Source organism: Misgurnus anguillicaudatus, chromosome 20 (assembly GCF_027580225.2).
Source record: "Misgurnus anguillicaudatus chromosome 20, ASM2758022v2, whole genome shotgun sequence".
NCBI classification, from domain to species: Eukaryota; Metazoa; Chordata; class Actinopteri; order Cypriniformes; family Cobitidae; genus Misgurnus; species Misgurnus anguillicaudatus.
In genome coordinates, this window is record NC_073356.2 from 24,182,501 (window position 1) to 24,205,228 (window position 22,728).

At 35.6% G+C, this 22,728-nt stretch overlaps 1 protein-coding gene across 1 annotated transcript; it reads left to right on the plus strand.

The window, feature by feature from the left end:
• The first annotated feature begins 1,784 nt into the window (after positions 1 to 1,784).
• slc30a8 (solute carrier family 30 member 8) lies at positions 1,785 to 22,276 on the plus strand. Its single transcript, XM_073858347.1, has 14 exons — positions 1,785 to 2,084; positions 5,122 to 5,251; positions 5,987 to 6,093; positions 8,025 to 8,119; positions 8,227 to 8,353; positions 9,781 to 9,956; positions 12,632 to 12,782; positions 16,513 to 16,662; positions 16,746 to 16,892; positions 17,370 to 17,523; positions 17,663 to 17,915; positions 19,848 to 19,953; positions 20,845 to 20,977; positions 21,108 to 22,276. Exons 1-14 carry the CDS (start codon positions 1,934 to 1,936, stop codon positions 21,253 to 21,255), a joined length of 2,028 nt encoding a protein of 675 aa, XP_073714448.1. The 5' UTR covers positions 1,785 to 1,933; the 3' UTR covers positions 21,256 to 22,276.
• Positions 22,277 to 22,728: the final 452 nt, after the last annotated feature.

The following is a 22,728-nucleotide window of genomic DNA, read 5'->3' on the forward strand; positions in this document are numbered from 1 at the left end:
TATTTAATTACTGGTTGACTTGTTTGCATCACATCACATTAAGTGAAATGTCAAGCTGCAAAACTTGTGTCTTGCATGTGGGACTATTGCAAACTGAATGAGCTGTGACAGACACAGTTGAAGAAAATATTGAAAATAATCATTTTGATTAAACATTTGTCTTTACATTTGAACTAACTTTAGCATAAGTAAAGCTATAGTGGATTGAAGTGTGTTCGGGCTTTGTAGATCTCTTCGCACTGTAAATTTGCATCAAACTGAAGTAAAATTATATTCCTCCGTTTGCTTTTCAATAAATTAATAATATGAGAGGAAAACATAGTCTGGAGTTTTTATTTTTACTTTATAAGTTAACCTTCACTAAAAAAATCATTCAATTTACTCGTTTTTTTTAAGGTGATCAATTTATTTAAGCAACATTTAAACAAAAGTTTGTTTTTTCAAATTTTTTGTAAACTTTACAGTGTACTTATAATAAAATATGTGACCTTGTGTTTGATTTCACATTGAATTTTAATCTTTACCATGAACTTACTCAGTCAATATAAAGATATCAAGGTTATTTTTTCACAGGATGTTCTTATGTAGGATGATTTTATGTTAAACAGTAAATCACAAAAAATTACTTTAATTGGGTTTTAAAAATTGTAATGAGACTACAATAATAACATTTTAAAAGCCTGAAATGAAATGTATGCACAGTTTAGATCAATTTATTTGAAGGAAAACAGTAAATTTTAATCTATTCTATAGACTGTTTCAGCAGTAACAACATAAACACGCGGCTTTCGTGGTCATCACGTAACTTCCGGTAAACTCTGCGAAGAATAAATAACAACAAAGTCCTTTTAAAGTAGTTTATTTATATAACAAGCAAAATAAACAACACGTAGATTACATAGGAACCCAAAACATTTGTTATTTTCGACGAGGTATTTGTTTAAGAGTTCTGTTTCAGCAACTAGTCAGAGACCATTAAACAAACAGAAACCGGAAGAAAAGTTCAGACCAGACGCTAATCGCGTCACCGCACATGCGCCCGATGAAACGGTCTATAACTATATTACCTGGGTCTTTACTTGTACACTAGTGTCTGCATCTTTGTGTTAACTCTTTTCCCTGCAATTGACAAGTTATCTGGTCAATTAAGAGAAAACATCCGCAAAAAAAAACATTGAGTTTTTATGTTAATCTGTAATACCACTAGATGGCGCACTTACACAATTTATAAAAAAACTGAAGCAAAAAATGATTTACTAATTTCACACTCTATGCATGTTTTGATAACCGTTTTGAATCTGATCTCTAACAAAATTCCTGCAAAATGCAATTATTATTATTATTTCAGCTTTTTGATAATTTTTCTACTTTTTAAGAAAAATACCCATATTTAAAAGTTTATAAGTAAAGAAAAAATATAGATAGGATGAAATAGTTTTTCCCTGTTTTGTTTGTTTGTTTATTGTGTGTTTGAAAGGAGATGGTCTGTTCTTCCATTTGATATATTTGTGTTTATATATTTTTAGAAGAAAAATTTCCTGGAATGAATTTTGTAAAAAATCACAAAAAATACTGGTGGGCAATTTATCAAAAAAGGCTGGCGGGGAATGAGTTAAAATAAAATAATAATAATGATACATAAAATAAATATGTTAAAAGAATAATAATGCTCTCGTCGATTAATAAGGTTTATTACAGGAATGATTGACATTTAAAACAGACAGTATGTTCCAAACTACTGTAAGTAGTCAGCTTAGAATTTGTGATACAGCCATTGCGTGAAAAAGACTGCGCATGCGCAGTGTGCTCTGTGGTAAAACCAGGGAATGTGCAGCTAGCCTGAGGAGAGTTATCAGCTTTACTAACATCGGCCTTCGGGTGCCTGGTGTGGGCAAGGAGCCTTTTTCTACCCAATATTTATTTCTAGTTGAAAATGTCCGTGTTCTCGGAGTCTGCTTTGGAGAAGAAATTATTAGAACTGAGTAATTCCCAGCAGAGCGTTCAGACTCTTTCACTGTGGCTCATTCACCACAGAAAACACTCCAAAACCATCGTCAAAGTCTGGTATAACGAGCTGAAAAAAGGTAAGATTTTGGCCCAAACACGCGAATAGCTTTAAAAACGTGCTCGTGGCATGTTTTGTAGTTTTGAATTGAAACGTAAACAATGTAGCAAACATGCTAATCACAGATCCTAGCTAACTGTTTAGCTACTGTTACAGTTTATGCACAACGACAGTGTATTCCTTTGCACATTTTAAAGTTTATCCAAGACGGTTGTTTTTAATTGTGGGTCTCACAATTCCTAACTGATTTATTTTGTTAAACAAAATAAGTCTGCTTTAGAAATGACATAACTCAGCAACATGTGTTAAGTTGGTTCTGCAGCAACGCATGTGTGATCAACATACAAGTCAAGTTTCTGCATATAGGATTATGTCATGGAGTCTCAGAATGGATGTTCTTCATAGTATCTTCATTATAGATGTTATAATCTGATTTTACAGCTGTGAATGCTCCAACTGACCTGGCAGCCATTTTGAAACATCATCATGGTTCCTCACACGTTTACCTACAACCTGTAGTTTTAGGCCTGTAGTGTAACGTTAGTTTGGTTACCTTTATTTAGGTAAGTATGTTTGACATGTAGTAGGTCTACATGGACCATGTGGGCTGTACTAGGATGAGATCAGACATGTCTGATTCAACAAAGACTTTATAAAGAGAGTTTAACCCTCTGTGAGGAGCATGGATTGGAAGAATGTGTCACACCATGTCTTATTCCCTTGCTCAAAATGCACAATATTATAAACTATGTTTTCACTATACAGATCATACATATACTTTATTGGGCATGCGCCAGTTTCAAGGTATACCGAGGTTTTTAACAGTCAAGGTTTCAAAATAGGGCTGCACGATTTGGGCAATTTCTCCCATTGCGGTTATTGATGTTAATATTGCGATGTGCGGTTGCGATTATAATTAATGGTATCATGAGTCAACTTGATGGGTTTTAAGGAAAATCCACACACAGTTTAGTGATAATGGTAAAATGTGTATTGGTAAACCTAGAAATGTTTTCGAATTGCCACGTGATGTAGCAACTGCTCAGTGTCAGTAATCCTAAATCCAAAATACTGCCATACAACAGACGTAGAGTTTTTTTTAGCTACCAGATCACTGTCAATCTCCTCTGCATCCATCTTTGCTATGGTATTTCCGCGCTGAGCACACACAAGTGACGATGCACGCCACACACGTGCATGCCACACGTGCACTGCCTTTTTTGTTTGTTTTTCTTTCTTTTTTTTTAAACAGCAAGGAAAATCATCAAACTGTTATCAAAAAGTTTGTGTTAACAAGTCCACACATTTATTTATTTAATATAATTGCAACATTTTGCTGTCATATAATTGCACAGGCTGACATTGCGATTGCGATGCGATTAATTGTGCAGCACTATTTCAAAACCACTAAAATGTTCTGTGATACCGTCTCCAAGGTATGAGCTGTGTTTATACAAAATTCATATTATAATTTAAAGACTTTATTTTTATCTGGCATGTGAAAATAACACATCTTAGTGTTGCAATAGCAATACCGTAACACGGTGAAACCGTGGTATTTTTGCTAAAGGTTAATACCGCCAGAATCTTTGGGGGCTTAAAAACGCAAAAAAGTGAAACCACCCTTCAGAGTGGAAATCTTAAAAACGATCTATCGTCGCGTTCTTGTCTAAAGAGTAAAAACGCAAAAGTCTACTCACGGTGGCTCTTGTCGCGAACGCGTTACGTCACAGGCATGCGTCAGTTTAGGAAAATAACAATTTATTTCTATACGTCGGACCTTCATGTTGCCATAGCAGCTCTGATAAATATACAAGTCTTTCCAGCAGTTGTACGAAATATTCACAGCTAGTATTACTGATCAGAGAAGGCGCCAATTCGTTGGAGGCAAACCAGACGGCTTTGGACTAGACCTGGGAGAACCAGGAAGAAGGTTGTACGCAGGCGCACGGACTTGGTGTTGTTGTGTGTCAGTGCTTCACATTGCCACCTAGGCGCCGGGAGTGCATACTACATCGAATATCACACACTTTTGCGTCACCATATGCACGCATATTTCCCTCTCAAAACGCTCGTATAAATGCGGAATAAAAAGTGATAACGCAACGCCACTTTTGCGGTTTCTTTTCAGATCGTTTCCGCGTAAACGTAGCCTAATATAAACTATCACTTATATGATAAAGCTATGTCTTTATTCTTATATGTGCACATTTTTTTATGTTTATCTGCTTACAGATGATAAACATGCACTTCCACAGGTGTTGCTGAAGTACAATGACAGTGTTGCACCTTTGTGATATGGCATAACAATCAATGCACAATGTGTAGTTACTCTCTTATGTTTTTGTAGGTAAAAATTCAGGCTGCACAACATGAAACATGCATAAAAGCCTCATTTACTAAGCCATAAGTTTATAGTTTATAGTGGTAAAATTTTGCGTTACCCGCACAAAAAGTTGGATCCAAGGGGACACGCATAATAATAAAATGGGGAGCTTGTAAGTCGCTTTGGATTCATCTTCTGTGCTTTTCAAGTCTGTACAGAAGGTACATGGCTATATTTACATGCATCATATTTATTTATTTTGACATTTTTAATATTGGGTATTGTGTATTTATGATCATTGCTTTGATATGGATTGCTTGGGTGGTACTACTAAAGAAAGAGCTATCTTTAGACAGTCCATCTCTCTGGAGATCTCATTGTTACTATAGCAAAGGTTTAGTTTCCATAGCAGGTTTTCTTGTGTTCACTTGAGACACAAGTGAATCAGTAGCGAGCGAAACAAAGAGTCTGTCAATCAGAAGCCTACATACAGACAGAGCCTGTTTTAGTTCTTAGTACACTTCATTGCTGTTTAGTTATTGTGTCCTCTTGCACTGGTTTATATTCTTTCATGTTTTTGAATCTAAATTTGTTAAAGGTGATTTCAGATATGGTGATTTCCATATTAACCATTACAACCTTTTTATCTTTACAATTATTTGAAGAGCATTATTACTGCCCAGACGATACATATTAACATAAAATATCTTCTCTCTCTATTTCTGTGCAGCCCAGGTGCCTCGCAAGCTGACGTTCCTGTATCTTGCAAATGATGTCATTCAGAACAGCAAGAGAAAAGGACCGGAGTTCACACATGACTTTGCACCAGTCATTGTTGATGCCTTTAAGCATGTCTCCAGGTGAGTCAGACTATAGGCTTTTTGCTCCAATTCAGATTGTTATGCTTGGTGGGACTGCATTCTTTCCTTGATGCATGAAGCTTTACGTGACGAGTAGCAATTAGGGCTGGGGCAATACATCGCGTTCCCCATTAAAAATACCTGTCTGAGATCAATTCTGAATTGCAAGGCTCCGATTCTGTGTTTCATGCGCAGCTTGTAACGTTACTACGGCTTTGTGATCAGTAGGAAGTCCTTATCAATCTAAAATCACTATGAGTTTGAGTCGTTTATAATGTGGTTTTAAAAAGCAACATTCTCCAAACACAATCATTCAAAATATTTTTTATTATCATGAACATACCTGAAACAATTTGAAGAACTGCGATATAAATATACCTCTAGAGTCTAGACATTTCCTGGAATAGCGTTTGTAATGGTACTTCTTCTGTGGCAAAAATGGCGCCCTCTGGTTTTGGATGTGGTGGCATTTCACCGTAATTCATTAAAATTCATTCAATGAGAGAACACGCATTTGCACGATTAATCGTCACAGCCCTAGTAGCAACGTCCTAACTGGTAAAAATCTTTCTTGTTAAACGTCAGATCTTTTCTAATAGACCTTTTGTCCTGGTTCGCAAATAATTCACTTACCGAAAAAGTCCAAAGACTTGATCATTTGCGCTTTTAGCAGTGTCTGTTAAAAGTCTTCCTGTATTAAAATCATTTACAACATTTTCCTCTTGTTTTGCACAGTCAAGGAGACGAGAGCTGTAAAAAACAGTTAGGTAGAGTGCTGTCCATCTGGCAGGAAAGAGTCGTCTATGAGAATGACGTTATGGACAAACTGTTTGAAGTTCTGCGTAAGTACATCACAGACAAGGTCAATGCATCACTGATTTAACTAAAAACTTTTAAAGGTTGTAAAAGATATGGGTACAATGTCAGAAAAAAAGTATAAAAGCTGTCACTGGGATGGTACCCATTAAAAAGGTCCTAATATGCAGGGGTGCACATAACATGTTTGGCTTGGTTCTCAAAGCAACACCTGGAAATGTTGCTTGGTACTCACACTATTCATGACACAGACATCCTACATGCTTTCATCATCACTTCTCTCTTCGCCATATTTCTTTGGTTTAACCCATGTGCAATGTTCAAAGTTGTAAGTGGACAAAAAAGGCCACTAAATTAAACAACTGTAAAGATGTATCAAATGAAAAAATGTCACTTTTTTGCATATATCTGTTAATCCGCCTCCATACTGCTCAAAAATACCAAATGTTTACAAAAAATCTATGATTTTAACTTTAAAATTGCCAAGTTCATAAGTGATGTCACTGATTTGGGGGGAAAAACACACAAAATGACTGATTTGCAATATAAAAAAATGATTGTGGACTGCCTTTTTCACCCTTTTCACAGTAGTAAAAACATTGGCTTTGCATCAGATTTAAAAAAAAATTCTCCCTCATTTATGGTTTGTGGTCGTTTTTGCTCCATTGACTTCCATTATAACAACATTTTTTGATTGCAAAGCTTTGACTCCTTATTATCATGCATTCTTTATTGTTGGTAGTTTTCCTTTTGCAAGGAGGTAAAATTTGTCGTTTTTACTGTTTAGCACCATTAACCCTTTGGTAGGCCTGTGCAAAAACAGAGCTAAATTGCTGGCTTTACAGTGTACTGTCACTTTAAGTGCACGGATCCACATGCATTATGTGCTTATATTCATTTAATGTGTAAAAAGACTGTGTGCTACTATAATTACGGCATTCTGAGGTGATTTTGTGTTATTATGTCCGCTCAAGTTCAAGAAAACAAAGTCAAGTTGGCATTGTCTTTACTATTCACTTGTATTTACGTACTGTTTGATTCCTTCACATGTGGATTTTCGGGCTCGTGCTTTAGAGGTGAGCGCTAACAAAACGTATAAAAAAAATTTTTGTAAGTAAAGTCATGAGATCTGCTTAGCATTTTCTGTGCTTAAATATTTACGTTGGCCAATCGGCACAGTGACTGTTGCATTGCTGCTAACGGCACACATTCATTTGAACATGTTTGTAATATTTATCTTACCAGTGATGCACAGAAAAATCCCTTATTTTGCAGTAAATTAACTAAGTTTGGTAACAAAATGCTAGCAACGTTGGTACGCAAAAGCACCTCTTAGAGCAGTTTCTGGAGCGCTTTTTTGATTTTTATTGCGCACATGCGTACCAGTTATGTGCACCCCTGCTAATATGCACCATTAAGGTATAGATATGTACCAATATAGAGATACCAGTATGCACCATTGAGGTACTAATATGCACCCTTTGGGGTGATTTCCCGGATAGGGATTAGCTTAAACCAGGACTAAAAAACATGCCTAACTAAAAACATTACTGGTGTGCATTTTGAGGCAAAACAAAGGGCACTGGTGTATTTTAAGATATGTCAGTGCAAGTTGTTTTCAGTTTGGACAGCTCTTACATTTATTTTAGTCTAGGACCAGTCTAATCCCTGTCCGGGAAACCAACCTTTTAAGTACAAAGTTGTACTTTTTAAAAAGTGACTGGTTTTGTGCCTTTAATTCTGGGATTGTACAGTCAGTCAGTGCTTATCACAAAATAAGCACGACAGGATGGTCATGTCTGTATGTTACCCCCTTAATTGCATGGTAACTTGCCACATTAGTTGGTAACTGGATTTTTAATAATCATCACACATTTATTAGTTGTTTTAAATAGCTCTGCTTAAGTAATGTTGAATATGTTATAATCCAAATATCTTCCCTTATCTTGACTTACAGAAGTAGAGAAGAAGGCCAAAAAAAGGCCTTATGAAGAGATCAGGGTGAATGATGAGGCCTTCGGCTCTCACAGCTCCCCTAGTGAACCTCCACAGGTACTAAAAAAGCAGACCTCTGTTTGATATGTGTAAGCATACCAGTGTAATAAAACAATTTCAACTCGGTCTGATTCCTTCATGCCAATTCATGCTCTGTGTTTCAGACTGCAGATCTGATACGAGCACTACAGGATCTTGAAAACGCAGCCTCGAGCGATGCCACCCTTCGTCAGAGGATCTCTGCTTTGCCACCTGAGGTGCAGGACACCTCCCTTCTTCATAAAGTTACAGGTGAGAACACCCGTGAAGCCTAAACAAAATGGTTATGTTAGCAAACGTACATCAAAACAAAAATGAAGTTAATCTGACCTGACACAAGGGGTTTGGTGAAGTGTAAAAGTTTATGGATCATGAACATAATTTGGAGAAGTGCAGTTTTTTCATGGAAATGTCTTTCAATAAACAATGTTGTCATATATTCGAGCTCTAGAAGATTATGTCAATCGTACTGTACACCTGCAAAAATGCTGTAGGTGGCGCCAAATACGCCTGGTCTTACAATCAGGGTCTTCTTATATGCTGGACAATATGGTATTGGTTGTTCCATGACTGGTCATCTATTCTGCCCATCTCTCACACTGTAAAAAAATTTGAGAAAATTAAAAAAATCTGATCCAGTAAAATGTTTGAGTTGTCTCGACAATTGTTTAAATGTGTATCCTACAATGATAGTCTTATTTTGTCAATAATGTTGACTACACTAAAAATACAAAGTTCTTAATTAACTTAGTTATATTATTATATTAAATACATACTCAACTTCACACAGACATTGGTCAGGTGATTGTTCAGACAGTTTGTGTTGAATGCAATTTGTGTTTTGTGTTGAACTTTCACTTCAGCAACACTGTGTCATGCAATTAGACCTCAACCTTTAACAAACAAACCTCAAACATGGTGAAAACCAACAAATATCTCTCATTCAAAATGAGCTATGCATGACAGAAATCTAACAGAGAAAAAAACATTAGCATAAATAAAGCGATCAGCAATATTTTATGATAATATTAATAGGGATGCACCGAATCCAAGATTCGGATTCGGCCGAATACTGGGCTTTTTTGGCGGGGTTCGGGTTCGGCCGAATCCTAGATTTTTTTCCACCGAACCCTAGGCTTGCACTACGCTGGTCCACGTCACGCGGCCGTTGATTACACACATCGGGTGCTGACGTGGAGATAAGCTTTTTCTTTCGGTGAGCCTTAGGGGCGGTTCGCATTTCGCCAGACGCGAGCGTGTCGACTCGCACCGCATCGCTTTCATTATGCATAATGTTGCCTATCCTTTTTTTTACAGTTAAAATGAAATAAAATGAAAAATATACTGCTGTGGATGTTGTTTACTTCATTAATGTGTTTTACTGTGTTAATGGAATAAGGATGCGAATATGATTCGGTATTTGGTTTCGGATTCGGCCGAATCTTAAACCGTGGATTCGGTATTCGGCCGAACCCAAAAAATTCGGTGCATCCCTAAATGTTAACCACTTAATTTAACATGCTGAAATGCATACTGGGAACTTTTAAACTCTTGTATGAAGTAGTTTGTCCAGATTAGGGAAACATTTTGACACATTTCTCAGTTTTTAAGTACAGTCAATTGAAAAAATTCTTGTTAGCAACATGACTAATAAAATGTTTGTGTTGTGTTTGTCTCAGATAAAGAGTCGGGGGAGCGTCTCTCTCGGTTAGTGGAAGAGGCCTGCATGCTTCTGGCTGATTACAGCGGACGGCTTGCGGCAGAGATCGATGACCGACGACAGCTCACACGCACACTCACCGTCTTCTTACAGAGCCAGAAAGATGGCCTGGCCCAGAACGAGAAGAAACTAGAAGTGGGTAGACTTTTAACATTTTATTCTTCTTTTCTTTTAAGGGAATGGTCTACTCATTTTCAATATTAAAATATGTTATTACCTTAACTAAGAATTGTTGATACATCCCTCTGTCGTCTGTGTGCGTGCGCGTGGGCGCTGGAGCGCGCTGCGACGCTTCGGTGGCGTTTGGCTTGGCCCCATTCGTTCGGTGGTGCCATTCAGAGATAGAGTTAGAAGTGGCCAAGCGCATCAACGTTTTTCCTGTTTGGGACGAGTAGTTATACGAGCAAGTTTGGTGGTACAAAATAAAATGTAGCGTTTTTCTAAGCGGATTTAAAAGAGGAACTATATTGTATGGCGTAATAGCACTTTTGGGAGTACTTCGACTCGCCCGAAAAGTCTGCTCCCCTTCTCCATCTCATAATGGGAGAGGGAGGGTGATACTGCGCCGAGTCGAAGTACTCCCAAAAGTGCTATTACGCCATAAAATATAGTTCCTCTTTTAAATCCGCTTAGAAAAGCGCTACGTTTTATTTTGTACCACCAAACTTGCTCGTATAACTACTCGTCTTAAATAGGAAAAGCGTTGATGTGTTTGGTAACTTTGTCTCTGGGTGGTGCCATTGGGTGAATGGGGCTGGGCTGGATGCTGTCGAGGTGTCGCGGCGCGCTCCGGCGCTTGCGTGCGCGCACACAGATGGTGGAGGGATGTATTAACAATTCTTGGTTAAGGTAATAACATATTTTGGTGTTGAAAATGAGTAGACTATTCCTTTAACATTAGTATTCCTCAATAACTATCCAGTTTTTTTTTTGTATACAGTCTAAACACTAATTATTTATACATTTCTTTTACTATGGTGCTATTGCAATGAACGTAACATACCACAGTGGTCATAGCTGCATGTCTTTCTCACATATTTGAGTTTGCTTTGAAGGAGTAGTCCACTTTAATGATGGGGTTCATTGACTTTTTATAGTAGGGAAAAAATACTATGGTATGTCAATGGGCCCCATCTTTATAGTGCACCACTACTTTAATTTCTTATGTGCAAGTATTGGGCAGGGTAAGTATAGAAGTTTCATGGACTTAAATGTGTAACAGCTTAACTGTCCAGCCTTTGTCTACAGGTATTGAGCGGGTTCCAGTGTTCCAATTGATGTCATCTTAACATAAAAAAAATAAAAAAATCAAATAAAAACATCTCTCGAGTGTGCATTCATTTATCTATTTATTTACTGCTCCATTTGCTTGACAACCCTATTGTCAATAAGGATGTATTTGTACTGTATATATTCACGATACTTAATGAACCTTATTAGCAGGACCTAACAATAAAGCTTTGTTCAATTTAAATAATATTTGTGTGAATGTCTATATGAAGGCATTAAGAGTTTGGTTATTAACATTAATCATGATAAAACATATTGTTCATAGATTATATTTCCTAATTGTCTAATTTTAATAAGAAAAAAACCTTGCTATAAGGTTTAACTGATATTTTCAGAGTTACTATTTGAATATTCTGTTTAAAGAGTTATTTAGGATTAAAAAGGTGTGAATACATATAGTGCTTTTGAAAAAATAGTTTTATTTTATACATCTAATTTAAAGAAAATCTGTATACTGGCTCCAAAGCAATATACATCAGTAATGCATCCTGGGACATAAAAGTAATTGATGTTTCACTTTCATTGATCATTTCACTTTCAAACTAAGAGTTGACTTGGCAGCACATGCACTAAATCTTATTTAGAAAAATATTTTAAGAGATCCTCTACACAAAAGACATTTGGTTCTTTGTTATTAGTTTTTTTTTTTTTGGGTTGAAGTTAATTTTAAAATAGGCTGATAAATTTATCTGTATCAGTCCATATTTTAAAAACAGGCAATAGGGTTATATACCCTGTCAATCAAAAGTAAAGAGGAAAATGCAATATAAAAATATATTATAAGGAAAAAATATGATATATAAGGAAACATTACTAGTTTAATGTTCAATATTAATGGTCATTATATGAATAAATAACTAAAAAAAAATCTTCAGAATTCTGTTAATGCAAATTAATATATCCACCAAACTATCGGTATCAGCAGATATCAGTGAATAATCGATATCGATGGAAAAAATGTTACATCGGTGCATCTCTAGTTTTATTATGTCATGCGTATTATTATTTTACATTTCCCCAATATGCATTCCAGTGCAATTTGAAATATGCAATTCAATATATGTGCACAAGCTATTTTACAAATACATTTTACAGATAAAGATTTAAAAGTGACATTTCTACCTTATAGAATAGTGGTGGTATGATTTTTTTACTAATTTAAAAAATGTCAAATTATTGATTTTATGAAACATTTAATAATGTATCCAGTATGTTATTTTCTTTAGGCAAAACTTAATATTCAAACACTACTACTTTATGAATGACACTAATGGAGCAGGTTAGAGTAAAAACTGACAAACCTGTCTCTCTAAAATACAGAAAAAAGTATTAAGTGGAAAGAGCTTAATTACTGATTAAAACAGGAAAAATGTCTTTATAGACAAACTCTTTGTACAGTACCCCAAAAAAACAAATGCATGCATTTTGGTTTTGCTTGTTCCATTTCTGGTATGAATTTTGCACTCTCACAACAAACATTTCCTCAAACACTAATCAGATTATTTGGGTGTTTATTTCAGGAATACAAGCGCAAACTGGCCCGTGTGTCCCAGGTACGGAAGGAGCTGCGGCCTCGTCTCAGCAGTCTACCAGACCTGTCCCGGCTACCAAGTGTCACCGCCAGCCACGTCCACCTGCCCTCCTCCGGAGACCTTTACAGCCCCTCAGACTGAGCTGAGCTCGGACATCTATCATATCTCTCACCTGATCACCCATCTTCTAGTTCTCTGGCTGTCTCGCTTTGTTCTGGGTGTGTCCTATGCTCTGACATTTGACATCACTAGGCCACTAGACCAGCAGTGGATGTGTCTGATCTGCAGTCCATGGCTGCCCGAGTGTACAAATTACAATGTTGATTTCCCTGTGGTATTATTTCAGTTCACTGGTCCCCCTTCGTAATAAAAACCATACGTTTGTTGAAATACACTGGAATTAATGCAATCATTTATAAAACTGCTGTTTGCCTCTGGACTGTCTTTGTATAGAAAAATATTCTGTACATCAATGAATGACAAAAAGTCATTAATAGAGCTTATAAAGCAATTTGCGTGGAAGCAAGTCTTACACTCAAATGTTGGAAAAGTTGAAATAGACACCTTACCCAACTGTACACATGCAGTGTGTAGATCAGTCTGTAGATGTCTCTACTGCTCCCAGCTAAACTCCTCTGTTACTTGTTAGTCCTACTGATGTGTGGTAATCTTACATTACATTATTTGACAGTGAATATTTCAGTGCAGTATCTTATAATCAGCTGCAGTATTTTAGTGTGGCAATCATACCAATGTGCCCAATGTTTCCATTTTGAAAGTTACATTTCTAAGTGCTGGAGTTATGTATGTAGCATTAAGAACATTGCAGTTATTATGGGAGATGTTTCTCTTTGGGGTAAAGCTTTAACAATGCTCCATTAGTAGAGTACCTAAAATATACATTATTTAATCTCTGCTGATTTCTTTCTTTTTGATTATAAAATTATAACCAAAAAAACTTAGTTGAATTGATCTGAAATACATTTTCAGTTCATGCTCCCTATTCTTCCTTCATCTTGTTTCTGTATTTTCAAGTCCTCCTTATACAGGATTAAATCTTCACTTTCATCTTTTATCTGTCTTTCAACTTTACAGACAATTATTTTGTTAAAATGGCAGATTTGTTGCTGTTTGAAACAAGTCTTTGTTTATGTTTAACTGTATGGTTGCTCAACTTTAACAGGATGGACTTGTAATGGTGAAATTTTAAGGGGGCCACGCATTGCCTGTCAAACAACAACAACTTTAAATTTTAGGTTGCTAGTGTACATTTTAACATCAGCCTTTGTAAATAATCTGTTGATCTGAGCCAAATAAAGCTAAGAGCAAAGTTAAATGCATTGTTTCTCAAGTGAAAGAGATACTAATTTCTTTCAAAATTACACTTTTCAATTTTAAAGATTTCTATCTGGATTTTTTGAGACCTAGGCATTTCATTGTAATGCAAAATGTTAAATAATGATATATTTTAAGTCTCTGAAAAAACATGTCATATAAAGTGATTAAATCATGTGATCATTTTAAATTCAATCAATCTTTTAAAGTGTTTAAATACTTCAAAGCTGTTAACTGATTGTTTTCTTTAATATCAGTCACTGAAGTCTGCAAGCAGCTTTAACATTTGCACACGGTGCGCGGTCACAAGACTTCAGATAAATCCGCTTTTTCACTAAGCACTAAATAAAAGCCCTAACAAAGATAAATGCAATATAGGGTAGAAATAATCACTTAAAATATATATTGTTTTAATTAACGAAACCATTTGAAATAAATGCAGTATATGCACACATCATAAATACAACATCATTCATTTATGTATATGGGTTTGTGGTCGTCAACGTATCTTCCTGTATTCAATAAGATGTCATTATCTTGATATCAGGGGGGAAAATAGTGATTTGCACACGGTACATAGTCACAAGGCTTCAAATAACAACGCTTCTCCTCTGAAATTCAAATAGTATTAGCACTACACATCCTGTCAGTACTGTGACAGGATCGCATTTAACGCTTATTTGTTTATTCAGTATTTTTACAATTTTATGATTAATTAGCCTAATATATTCTGATTTATAACAGACCGTTTTTTTTTACTTTGACATAAACTTAAATTTATTGAAAGTCTAGAAAATTACAAACATGGTTAAAACCGATTTAGAAACAGTGCATTTGGTGACGGACAGCCGGGTCAAAATGTATACCATCACATCCCAAAGGTAAAGAGACATTTTGCAATATTTTAAAGACATTGAATATTATCATTTGAGTGTTATTGTGATTTTTTCTCTCAATGTTAAATTTATGATTTGTGACATTACATTTTAATGGTGCATACACGGCCAGCTGATTGTTTTTTGTTTTTTTATTCAAACAATTACATGAGATATACAATAACCTTCAGGAGAACATTGTCAAATAAAAGAAGATACAGAGAAATCAGAGAAAACGGCCAGCTGATTGTGTCATATTCATTATTGTTTTACTTACGTAATATTTTGGTTAAACGGCTGAGCTCTTGCACAAGCTTACGCAACTTAACAGTGCGCAGAATTTGCACATGGCTCCAATCAGGACAAGTAATTGACACTCACCATCAAATCTACTCGATTGAGTCATAACTATTCATTATTTTCATGTTTTAGTCTATCTTATATCTCTTGCTATATTTTTACATACATTTAAAATAATGTATCTATATCCATATTGATAACTTTTCAATTTTTGACGATAGCCCACTTAAACGATAGGCTATATCTCAATATTCGTTTGCATTTTAATTAATAAAAACTGTGAACTTTTTACCCATTTATCTTTAGTGAAAAAAGCCGTAAAATGTACAATAAGTGACCACTTAGTAGGCATACTGTTTAATGATTAAAACGATTGGTGATGATAGTCTCGCCATTGTCCTCTTGCCCAGTTTGCAAACCTATTCCCTATATTACAAATTGCGCATTATTTTCTAATCCTCTCGTGCCAGCACAATTAATTCGAAAATATCTTAATATTCCATAGATCATAGACAGCAGGAAACTCTGGGCTGGATCCGCACCGGATTTGCGCAAAGTCAGCAGCCCCGGTGCAGATCCGGAACGGAATCGTCTGCTGTCTTGTTTCTTAGTCAACACTGTAGATCAACAAGAAGGTATATGCAAACATCTGTATGATCAACACTGTGTCAAACAGGACGTTTTTTAAACTTGAACATAATGTAATACAGTTTACATGTAGGCTAATACTAGTTTACATATGAAAACTGCTGTGTGAACACTACAGGTCAAACAGGCAGTGATCAGAGGCATCATGCCCCTCTGTTTTTTTGTTGTTGTTTTTGATCAAAGAAGAATCTATTAATCTGTAACTAGGTTTAATAGGTACAATATTATCAGTTATTGATAGCCAATAATGTAAAAAAATTGCTTTTATTGACTGTTTGTACAAGATGGGCTCAGATTGTTAAAAAGTGTCGAGGGCCAATCTGACATCACACGGGGAGCCATATTTCAATGACCTAATTTTTCAAGTCTAGAAAATAGTTTACCAAAACTAAGTTACTCACTGGGTTGGTCTTTTTCACATTTTCTAGGTTGATAGAAGCACTGGGGACACAATTATAGCACTTAAACATGGAAAAGTCAGATTTTCATGACATGTCCCCTTTAATGTTTGTGCACACATTTCTGTCAGCTGTGCAACACTGTGCCCCCTTAAAAAAAGGGATTTAAACTGGGGTGTATGCAAACTTCTAACAACACTGTATCCAGAAGTTGTAAAAGCTGGATCATATGCAAATGTTTTTTTTTTTTTAAATGCATAAAATAGTTTTTATTTGTTAAGGCCTGTAACTGTATATACCTCCTTATGTTCCAGTATGTCTTCAGGTGAAATGAAGGATGTAAAACATTGCCATGATAACAGTCGTGCCATGGAGGACAGAGAGCGTGAAAAGAAACTCGCCAAGAAACGCCTCTACATTGTTTCAGTAGTCTGTCTGGTCTTCATGGTGGGAGAGATCTTAGGTGTGTGAACCATGCTACCTTTTAGCTTTGTTTCCATATAATAGATCAATAACAGGACTCAAGACTCTGTTGCATGTATTCAGGTGGGTATTTTGCCGGGAGTCTGGCAGTAATGACAGATGCCGCTCACCTGCTTGTGGACCTCACCAGCTTCATCATCAGTTTGATTTCGCTGTGGCTGTCATCCAGGCCTGCTACACACACTCTCAGTTATGGCTGGCATCGAGCAGGTAAATGATTTTAATTTTATAACAATAAATTGTTGTAATGTGGTCTACAACCTAAAGCAGATGGGATGAAATGTTATGAAAAGATTATGCAGTTGGTATAAAGTTTTTTGAGCATGTGATAAATTTCATGCACAGGCGTACTTAAAGGCGGGGTGCATGATCTCTGAAAGCCAATACTGACATTTGAAATCACCTCACATCATCAACAAACACGCCCCTACCCCAATAGAATCTGGAGCTTCTTTTAATAAATTCGCCTCACACATACGCAACCCAGGCAACAATGTCGGCTAGTAGACATGCCCCTTACTGCTCGGCCCGACTCCCTTTTCCAAAGCGTTTCTCAAAAAACATGCAACCTGCCTTTAAAGTTTGCATACTATCTACAGTATGTTTAATGCACTCTCAAATGTATAATATACAATGGGATAGCATAAACATGCATGAGTCTGTTGTTAAAGTTTTATTTGTTTTTAGAAATTTTAGGTGCTTTGCTGTCTGTATTTACCATTTGGCTGGTGACTGGCGTGTTGGTCTATCTGGCAGTAGAAAGGATCATTACTAATGACTTCACTATCGAGGGCACAATTATGCTCATCACCTCTGGCAGTGCTGTGCTGGCCAACATCATGTAAGACAAAAAACCTCATTCTGCTGTATAGGCTACTATTAAGAACAGTATCCTCTCATTATTCATAGCGCTTAACAACAATGTTACATTTGATCATTTCTGGTCTTTGTTTTATGCGCTTGTCTGTTTCTCTCTATAGAATGGCTGTTACTCTGCATCAGTCCGGTCATGGCCATAGTCACGGAGGTCTGAGCTCCCACGGTCACAGTCACAAACATGAAAAAGGGCAAAGCAATGGGCATGCCCACGGTAACCATTGCGATGTGGAGGAGCAAGGCTCTGGTAAAAAGCAGCAGGCTAACGCTAGTGTCCGGGCAGCATTTGTCCATGTGATCGGAGACCTTTTGCAGAGTGTCAGTGTACTCGTCAGTGCTCTAATAATCTTTTTTAAGGTAAGATATAAGGGTCATTCTAAAATAGTGGCTTTCCTGTCCCAGCCCCAACCATCAGGAAAAACACTTAAAATTGTCAGATAATGACACAAAATGTTTTTTGTATTAATTGAAGTGTTTTCTTATTAATAAAACATATGTAAGACAGTTATATTGCAAACCATTTTTTATATATATTGTACGGTCAGTACCATGAAATTGGCTTGTCCCTCGGGTCAGGAGTCGTGGTTTAGTGACATATTTTGAGTTAAAAAACATATTATTCTCCCCCTCTAAATGTCACAAAGGGAAGTAGTACACTGTAAAACATTTCTGTAGAAATTACAGTATTACTGGGTATTACTGGCAACTAGCTGCCAGTAACTTACTGTAGATTTTACATTTATGTTATTTATTGGCAACAGTTTGTTCATAGTTAAATGAACATGAATAATTTTCAGTATTTATCTTCTACAGTAAGTTACTGGCAACCAGCTGCATAATTACAGCTTTTTACAGTGTACAGTTATTTAGTGGACTACTTAAAAAACTAAAATATCAACTAAATATTATAAATAATTTACCTGTCCCCCAATTTTATGTCACTGGTGTTAAAATGTATATAAACCACCACTTTGAAAAAATCAACATCCTTGCCAACTTCTTCCTGGGTCAAACATTCATTGTAGGCGTGTCTGTTTTGAAAAGCACAAGGTGAATGTGCACTCTCTTCTCATCTTTTAGCAATTTGATAAATAATTTGATAATTTCATGCGAGGACTTAAGATGTGTCACTGGTGTTACTACAGTTTATAGTAAGGGGAAAGGAAATTTTATTAATATAATTTTTCAAATTGCATGATTAAGTGATTTATTTACAATTTAAGAAGTGTAGTTTGAGCTACTGGCCGCAATCTTAGATATGACATTGTGTCTGCAGATTTGTCACTGGTGCTATTGTCACTGGTGTTACTAATAAGTAAGCATTTTAAGTATATCATCATTCAATTTTGATCACTCAACCTCAATTATTTCTAATGTTACAACAAAAAACACAATGGTAGAAATATAAAAAAAGTCACACATACAATAGAACTACGCATGCCTGTTTAAAGTAAATTATTACTAATCAAGACAAATTCTTAATATAAAATTAACTTTTTCTGTCTTTGATTATGTATGCAAATAAAATAGTGAAAATACATTCTGGGAAGCCTGAATTGTTATCTAAAATATAGGTAACATCAGTGACAAAAAAGCAGCACAAGCTTTTTTAATGTAATGTAGCAAATTTTGTTAATGTAATAAAAATATAAAAATACATTAAACTGTCGTTTAAGTTGATTTATAATGTTAAGAGGTTAACTATTATCTGACTATAAGTTTTGGTATAAAAAAAGGAATTCCATTTTTAAAAAGTTCAAATTCCACCATTTTCATAGAATGACCCAAGGCACTGAACCGGTATGTGGAGGATATTAAATATTTGTCAATTTTCCAACAAACAAGCCACATGAAAGTTGACTTTCCAAGGAAGTGTAAACAGTGTGACACTATCGAAACACCATTTGCTCGATGAGGGTGTTAGCGATGAGGAAATTACACACTTTACCTTTAAAACATAAACAATTAGTTAATAGACAGTTTGAATGAAATATTGCAATTGTCAGAAAGCATTTGTTAGATAAAAAAGAATATTTGTAATAACTATACTATATACTTTTAGATAAATATATAAAAGCTGTCACTGAGACAATACCCTTTTTTAAGGTCCTAATATATGCCCTTTACTCTAGGTACATGTGAGGACCAATATGCGCCTTTAAGATATGCATGTATTCAATTGTGTACGTTTTGAAAAGGTACCACTCCAGTGACAGCTTCTGGACACTTTATCTTGTAGACCATTTCAGATGCATAATGCTAATAAACCAATTTCTTTTACTTTTATAGCCCGAATATAAAATTGCAGATCCCATCTGCACGTTCCTGTTTTCTATCTTTGTCCTGGGCACCACTTTAACCATCTTGAGGGACATTCTTATTGTCTTAATGGAAGGTAACGAAAGTAACGTTTTATTTCATTTATTTCATTAGTCATTTTCTTTATTAATATCTAAACTTTCAGTCAAAACAAATGTTTGGTCTCATCTACCTATCTAATTGAATTCAATCTTTGAAATGGCCTATACTTAGTCAATATTAAAGATATCAAGAAGATTTTATTTTTTACCAAATGTGTTTTTTACATTATGTAGCAGGATGATTTTATGTAGAAAACTAAGCTTTGTCTACATATTGTCTTTATTTAAAGGGGACATATCATTAAAATCAGACTTTTTTTACATTTAAGTGCTGCTATAATTGGGTCCCTAGTGCTTCTATCAACCTAGAAAATGTGGGAAAAAGATCAACCCAGTAACTTAGTTTTGGTAAACCATTCTCAGCAAGCATGTGAAAAAAATAGGTAATTGAAATTTTGCTCCCATTGTGATGTCAGAAAGGGATAATACCGCCCCTTGATATGCACTATCCAATCACAGCACTACCTTTAAGTAGAAGGATCAGCTCATTTGCATTTAAAAGGACACACATTTAGTCATTTTACATTTAGTCATTAAGCAGACACAACCAAAAAGGGCAAATTTTTGCTCACACCTACAAAGTGGCAACTTTAACTTGCTATAATAAATTATCCATATGGTATTTTGAGCTATAACTTCACATACGTACTCCGGGGACACCAAATATTTATTTTACATCTTTAAAAAGTCCCCTTTAACATACTGAAGTATTTAAGCATACGCCTGCGGGCCAGAAAGAAATCACAAGTCAATATTAGATATTTTTATGGTGACTAGGGATTCTGTGAAAGGCCACTTTTTAATGTACAATTAGCTTATTGTTAAATTACAGTATGAACTCTTCATCCAGTGTTTCTCTCCCCCAGGCACACCGGCTGGTGTAAACTATACTGAAGTGAGAGAGAGGCTGCTCAAAGTCAAGGGAGTCAAAGCAATACACAGCCTTCACATATGGGCCTTGACTATGAACCAGGCTGTGCTGTCTGCTCACGTGGCTATAGATGACATACCATAAACGCTATACTGCTTCCTTGTGATGTTTATTATCGTATAGCCTAAAGCAAAATGCATGAATGCTTAAACATCCAGATGAGGAATGTGTTTCTAATGTTTTCCATTTATACTTCCCAGATGACACTGCAGAGCCCCAAGATGTGTTAAGAGAAATCACCCAAGACGCTTTCAATACCTACAGTTTCCATTCAGTAACCATTCAATTGGAGAAACAGACAGACCAAAGGCCTGACTGTAGCCTGTGCGAGGAGCCTAAAAAGTGAAACATCCCATAACCTTATGAATGAATTAATAGCCCCCAGTCCAAAGAGACAAGTGACCCTGGAAAAGAGACATATAACAATGTTTGATGGAGGATTCAATCATTGTTTTGACTAAAAATACTGTCATTTAATCTTTTTAATTGTAAAACACCTGAAAATAATGTAGATAGACTATGCGAAAGATAGCCTTTAAGCATGAAAAATGACATTGTAAATACCATATTTCAGTCCTGTGGATTATTTTATTGTTTTGTTTTTTTTTACATTTCTGACATATCACATTTAGCCTAATGAAAAGATGTTGGTTCTGTTAGCTAAAATAACTGAAAGTTAGGTAAATGTACTATTAAAAAACAGTAGTTTTAGTATTGCAAGTATTTAGGAGAGATTTTAGATGCATGTGTTATGTTTCTGTGCCATATTACATTTTTCCTTATTTTCACTGTATCAGTAAAGAGGACTGTAATGTTGTACTGTATTCTTTCAACCCTCGCTTGGTCCTCGAAGGGATTATTGTTACGCATCAACTGTGCATTCTGTATGTATTTTTGTGATCTTTTGATTTTCGTGACCTTCTGATTTAAGAATGATTTTGGTCATTGAAGGACGGATCAGTTTTTGCAGTAAGTGTCTCTATGTGGCTTTACAGACCATGAAAAGAAGTCTCAAACAATAGGCCGTTGGGTATAAGTGCATGTTCTTTTCTGTTCTGTAGACAGAGGGTCATTATTACTCAGGTTTATATGAAAGGACTGCGTGCACCTTTGAGAGCCATAAAAATTACCCACATTATGTTAAGGGCCTCTTTCTTTGATACTGAAAATGAAATATAGTATATAAGTAATGATAGTCTGTGGAAACAACTGCTCCACATCCTGTGTTACCAATCACAGAAAGTCTGATGTAAAAACCCTCCTTTGATTCCCTTGTATAAAATCACACTATTTATGTATGAATGTCTATCTTTGTTTTAGCCAAAATGAATTAAAAATATAAAAAAATTAAAGTTGCTGTGCTAGTACACCTGCTGGATAAATTTATCATTAGGCTTTGAAAGTGGTTAACTCAATGGAGATACATCAAGTCTCTATATGAAGAATTTGGTTCTAAAACGAAATGACTCTTTTATCAAAACATGATTATTATTATGATTATTTCGTATTATGCATTTTGAGACATTCTTACTAACATGTGCAAACTATGGTGTACGCTAGATGGCGCGCTACTCCCAAATCTACAAAAATTACTTCGCTTTAAACTGCTTGTTTAGTTTAATATTAACCATTTTTAGAAAATTTAAGTTTGTTGCATCAAATATTTAAAGTAAATGCATTTAAGTTTTATGTAAGGTATCAAAAAGTAAAGCAAAAATAAGAAAACAATTAAAGATTGATTTCACTTTGTTCACTGGTTTGTTCGACTTCATGGGCCTGCGCAGAACAATCCAGATATGACATTGAACTACCGCGAGAG

Bases quoted from the DNA above. Each gene is read 5' to 3' on its own strand.
- slc30a8 (XM_073858347.1), top strand. From the start codon at position 1,934: ATGTCCGTGTTCTCGGAGTCTGCTTTGGAGAAGAAATTATTAGAACTG. The intron at 8,120-8,226 runs GTACTAAAAAAG...TCTGTGTTTCAG, and splicing joins CCCCTAGTGAACCTCCACAG to ACTGCAGATCTGATACGAGC. The intron at 9,957-12,631 runs GTGGGTAGACTT...TGTTTATTTCAG, and splicing joins AGAACGAGAAGAAACTAGAA to GAATACAAGCGCAAACTGGC.